The sequence below is a fragment of the Myotis lucifugus genome, unplaced genomic scaffold (assembly GCF_000147115.1).
Source record: "Myotis lucifugus unplaced genomic scaffold, Myoluc2.0 scaffold_298, whole genome shotgun sequence".
In the NCBI taxonomy this organism is placed as follows: domain Eukaryota; kingdom Metazoa; phylum Chordata; class Mammalia; order Chiroptera; family Vespertilionidae; genus Myotis; species Myotis lucifugus.
This window is the reverse complement of record NW_005871346.1, coordinates 664,260-668,611: the sequence shown is the minus strand read 5'-3', so window position 1 is coordinate 668,611 and position 4,352 is coordinate 664,260. Positions and strand designations below refer to the sequence as shown.

The following is a 4,352-nucleotide window of genomic DNA, read 5'->3' as shown; positions in this document are numbered from 1 at the left end:
GACGTTTCATCCCAATTGTCAAGTTCGAACGGCCCCCATCCGCCTCGCAGGCGGGACGGTGGCGCCCGGCGGCGGGATCCCGCTCCCCGCAGCTGCCGCTCCCGTCCGCCCGCGGCCACGCCAGGTGCCGGCCATCAGAGGGCGCTGCGAGGCCACCCCGTCACCTCCCACTCCCCTGCGACCCCGGCCACACCCCCATCACCACAACCCGACCACCGAGCCACCCCAGCTACCTCGTCATACCCACCCCCAGCCATCCCGGCCGCACCCCGCGCCCCGCCAGGAGCCCCGCGGGAGCTGCGGCGACCCTGCCCCGCAGAGGAGGGAGGAGGGTCGCGGCGCCGGGTCCCCGCCTCTCCCCAGACCAGCCCTCCCTCCCCGCAGGAGTGAGTTAACGTCTGGGCCGCAGCCGGAGGGGAGCCAAAGCCGGGGCTGCCCTGGAAGGTGCCCTGCCAGGCCCGCCCAGAGAGCCCGACCGCGGCCGGTCTGCCTTCCTGGCGCCTGGGAGGACCTCCCCCTCCCAGTGCCCGTGTCCACCGCCACCTGACACTTGTCACGGGATTTTAACTCCGAACCCGGTGTCCCTGCCTCTCAAGGCACAGAGGGCACCGCCAGTGTGCCCAGCGCTGTGCGAGGAGCCTCCCTTCACCCCAGAACAAGGGGAGTACCCAGTCTCAGGACCATTTTCAAAGGAGACCTCGCCCAGGCAATGAGGTATTTTTCCATGGATGGCAACTTGGCCGGCCCTGCAGGGAGCCCCCTGAGCACCAGGCCCTGAGGGAGCCCCCTGAGCACCAGGCCCTGCAGGGGAGACGCCTGAGCACCAGGCCCTGGCAGGGGAGCCCCCTGAGCACCAGGCCCTGGCAGGGGAGCCCCCTGAGCACCAGGCCCTGGCAGGGGAGCCCCCTGAGCACCAGGCCCTGGCAGGGGAGCCCCCTGAGCACCAAGCCCTGCAGGGGAGCCCCCTGAGCACCAAGCCCTGGCAGGGGAGCCCCCTGAGCACCAAGCCCTGCAGGGGAGCCCACATACAGGGCTGGCACTCTTGCGAGGCTGGCAGCCAGGCCCTGCTGGACTCAATATCTCTGTCTCCCCTGCTCCCCAGCCACAGTGAGAAAACTTAACCAGACGTACCCTGAGCCCAGACATCTCTCTTCCTCTGTCCCCCACACTGCTACCTAGCTTTCCTCCTGCCGGACGCCCAGCAGCCCCCTCCCTGCCCCTTAGAACTCGCTGCCTCATTCTTTCCCAAACAAGACAGTAACCGCCTCACTTTCTACCATATGTCAGCTTTACCATATGTAAAATGGGATGTGTGCAATAATGTGTGTGTGTGCGGGCAACAGTTTGTATTACTGCTGCAAGTGGAAAATTGTTAATACTTTTTCCGGAAGTTCAAGATGGCCGTAAGAATAAATATGTTAAAAGTAGAATGCTTTAAGCCCAGCCAGTGTGGCTCAGTGGATTGAGCCTGGCCCTATGGACCAAAAGGTTCCTGGTTCCCTTCTGGTCAGAGCACATGCCCAGGCTCCATGCCCAGTAGGGGTCGTGCAGAAGGCAGCCTATTGGTGTTTCTATTGCTCTCTCCCTGACTCTAAAAATCAACAACAATTTTTTAAAAAAGAAAGCATAATGCTTTGAATAAAAAGTGTCTGCCTGCCAATATCCTATCTGGCCCAGGCTATCCCTCTGGGAACCCTTGTCATCCATTATCCCTGGTGTTCGGCCACCAGACCATGCAGCTCACAGCCTCTCAGGGCCTAGATGCCAGGAGCCCTCCTGTGGGCACATCCTGCAGACCAGGACACCGGGACCTTCCCCAGCAGGGGAGGCACCTGTAAGAGCCCTGAGCTTCTGAGCAGGAACAGGCCAGCCTGAGAGCTGCCCTGGGCTCTGGGGAGCAGGCCCAGCTTTGGCTAGGAAAGAGGAGGTCATGGGCTGAGCCCTCATTCCTGCAAGGGAGTCCTAGGCAGTGAAAAGAATGGGGACCAGTGTGAAGGAAGGGAGAGTCCGTGGCTCAGCCACTGTCAGGCCCGGTGCTGGCCACTCTGCTGCCTCCCTGTGCTTCCCATGCCTCCAGCTCTCCTGCCTCAGCAGAGGAAACCAAAGCCCAGACGGGTTGGGCAGCTTGCCCAGGGTCACCGCGAGGCAGGGGTCTGTCCGAAGCCCCTGGCATTGCCCAGGGTCACTGCGAGGCAGGGGGCTGTCCGAAGCCCCTGGCATTGCCCAGGGTCACTGCGAGGCAGGGGCTGTCCGAAGCCCCTGGCATTGTTGGTGTAGCTGCCCATCCTCTGGCTTGAGCCAGAACCAGACTCCTGGAGGAACCAGCTCCCCCCTAAACCCTCTTCCCTCACCTTGAGCCTGAAAATCCTCAGCAGGAGTGTCCTCTCCCTAAGAGCTGGGAGGCTCATCCCTGCCTGGCACTGCCCACCTGTCTCTTCAGTGCCAGAGGCAGGCTCCAGAGGAATCTGGCCCACAACTGAACTCAGTAGCAGGACCTCAGTGACCACCATCCTTCTGGGAGTTGACCCCTGCAGCCCACACCCAGCCTGACAGTCCCCCGCCCACTCTCACCTGGCTGGTAGACAGAAGGCCGAATGCTGGCAGTGGTGACAACCCGCGGCTTGGGCGCAGCAGCGGCTGGGGCTTCGGTGTATGGATGGGCAGCAGGTGCTGGAGAGGTCGCCTGGGCCGTACCCTGAGCAGAAGCCTGGGGCCTGGAACCAAGGGGGCAGAGTTAGCAGCCGGCAGGACAGCCCAGGCCTTGGTGCTGGCAGCCCGGCAGGTTGTTCTCCATCCTCGGGAGCCTCTGGAGAGAGGACATCTGACAGATGGTCTGGAGCTGCCCAAGGCTGCGAGGAAAGACCACGAGGTTGTGGGGGGCGGAAGCTGCTCCTTAGGTGAGTTTTGGTGAGTTTCGTTAAAGCAGCAAAGACACCTCAAGAAATAGAGCCCATTGCTGCTGTCACCGCCTTGCAGAGAGGGAGGAAGCCAAGCTGCCAGCTGGCAGGAGGGGGCACAGGAGATTCTCCACCCCCCGGGGAGAGGCTGCCAGGGACGGTCTGGGGCTGGAGGGACAGAGGCTGGAGAGAGGAGAGATGGAGGTAGTCAGAGCTGCCCCCCTCCCTCCACCTTCTGATCTTGGGGCACTTCACAGCCTTAGACCCCTGGCCTCCTCCCCTCCCCCTTTCTACTGTTGCTGGAAGGAGCAGTAAAGTCTCGGGTTTCTGGGCAAGAGTGCTCCGGCAGGGAGACCCTCACCCCCAAACACGGTTCTCTTCCATATGGTTCTCGTGCCTCTCCCACTGCGTTCCCCCAAGAGGCTGAGAGCAGCCTTTTTCTACTCTGACCCAGGTATCATAGGACCAAAGAGAACGGAAACAGTGACCCCGTGCATTGCCCTCAGGAAATGCGGTGCGTGGCCTGTCTTCTCGGAGAGCCGACAGCTCCAAGAATCCCTGGAGCAGCTTGTTTTACTTTGGCTGATCCAGCGTGCCCCAATTTCATGTGTCTGTGAACCCTGCCCCTCCTTTTCTTTTCGCATTTAAAACTAATGAATATCTTACAGAACACGCCCTTGTCTCTCCCTACCTTTTCCAGATCCCACAGGGACCACGTGACCACACCCAGTGGAAATGGGGTGCTAGAGACATGAGCCCCTGGAAACGTGCTGTCCTCCCCAGCACATGGCTTCCTGCCTTCCTTCCACCTGGCCTGAATGACGCCGCCCCCCCCCCCCCCCCCCCGCCACCGGGTGCACATCCTGGAAAATGAGGGTCTTGATAGAAAGGGCTGGCTTGGCTCTCCTGGATCAGAGGAGTGGTGCTCACCGCGCCGCCCCCCTCCCGTTATCATTGTTGAAGCGTGGCCACCCACTCCCCACCCAGGCCAATAGGAGAGTGCCTTTTGTGGGGAAGGACCCTACTTGCCTGACTCGAAAAAGCATCTTCCTCCCTCCCTGAGGGACTTGGGGTCCTGGGGGAAGCTTCCAACCCAAGTGTCCCTCCGCCAGATCCTGCCGTCACTACCTGTTCCGGGAACTTGAAATCTGTGTCTCCATCCCCTGTCTACGGAACAGAATTGCTAATATCCATGTCAGAAGGCGACGGTGAGGAATGCAGACACAGGCCAGGCACACAGGGCCAGGTCTAGAGTAAACTCCGCGCAAGGCCACCCGCGAGGAGAGCCAGCTCCAGCTCTGTGTCAGCTAGTCCCCTTCTCACGCCTCGAGGCCGGGGGGCAGAGAATGCGTTTCTCTGCTCTCCTGTAGCTTGGTTGTCTCTCAGCCCATTTTCCACGTGGCACAAATACGCCCATCAATCCCCAGATCTGTGCTCCCCCTTCTTTGAGAGGTT

General features: G+C 61.3%; 1 protein-coding gene across 4 annotated transcripts in view; it reads right to left on the bottom strand.

Moving 5' to 3' along the window:
* Positions 1–4,352, bottom strand: part of LDB3 (LIM domain binding 3) — a 52,001-nt gene that overhangs the window by 14,255 nt on the left and 33,394 nt on the right. For all 4 annotated transcript variants that reach the window (XM_023763721.1, XM_023763724.1, XM_023763722.1 and 1 more), the window contains one exon: positions 2,572–2,714. In XM_023763721.1, the coding sequence (XP_023619489.1) occupies positions 2,572–2,714 (143 nt within the window). The remainder of the gene's footprint in view (positions 1–2,571; positions 2,715–4,352) is intronic.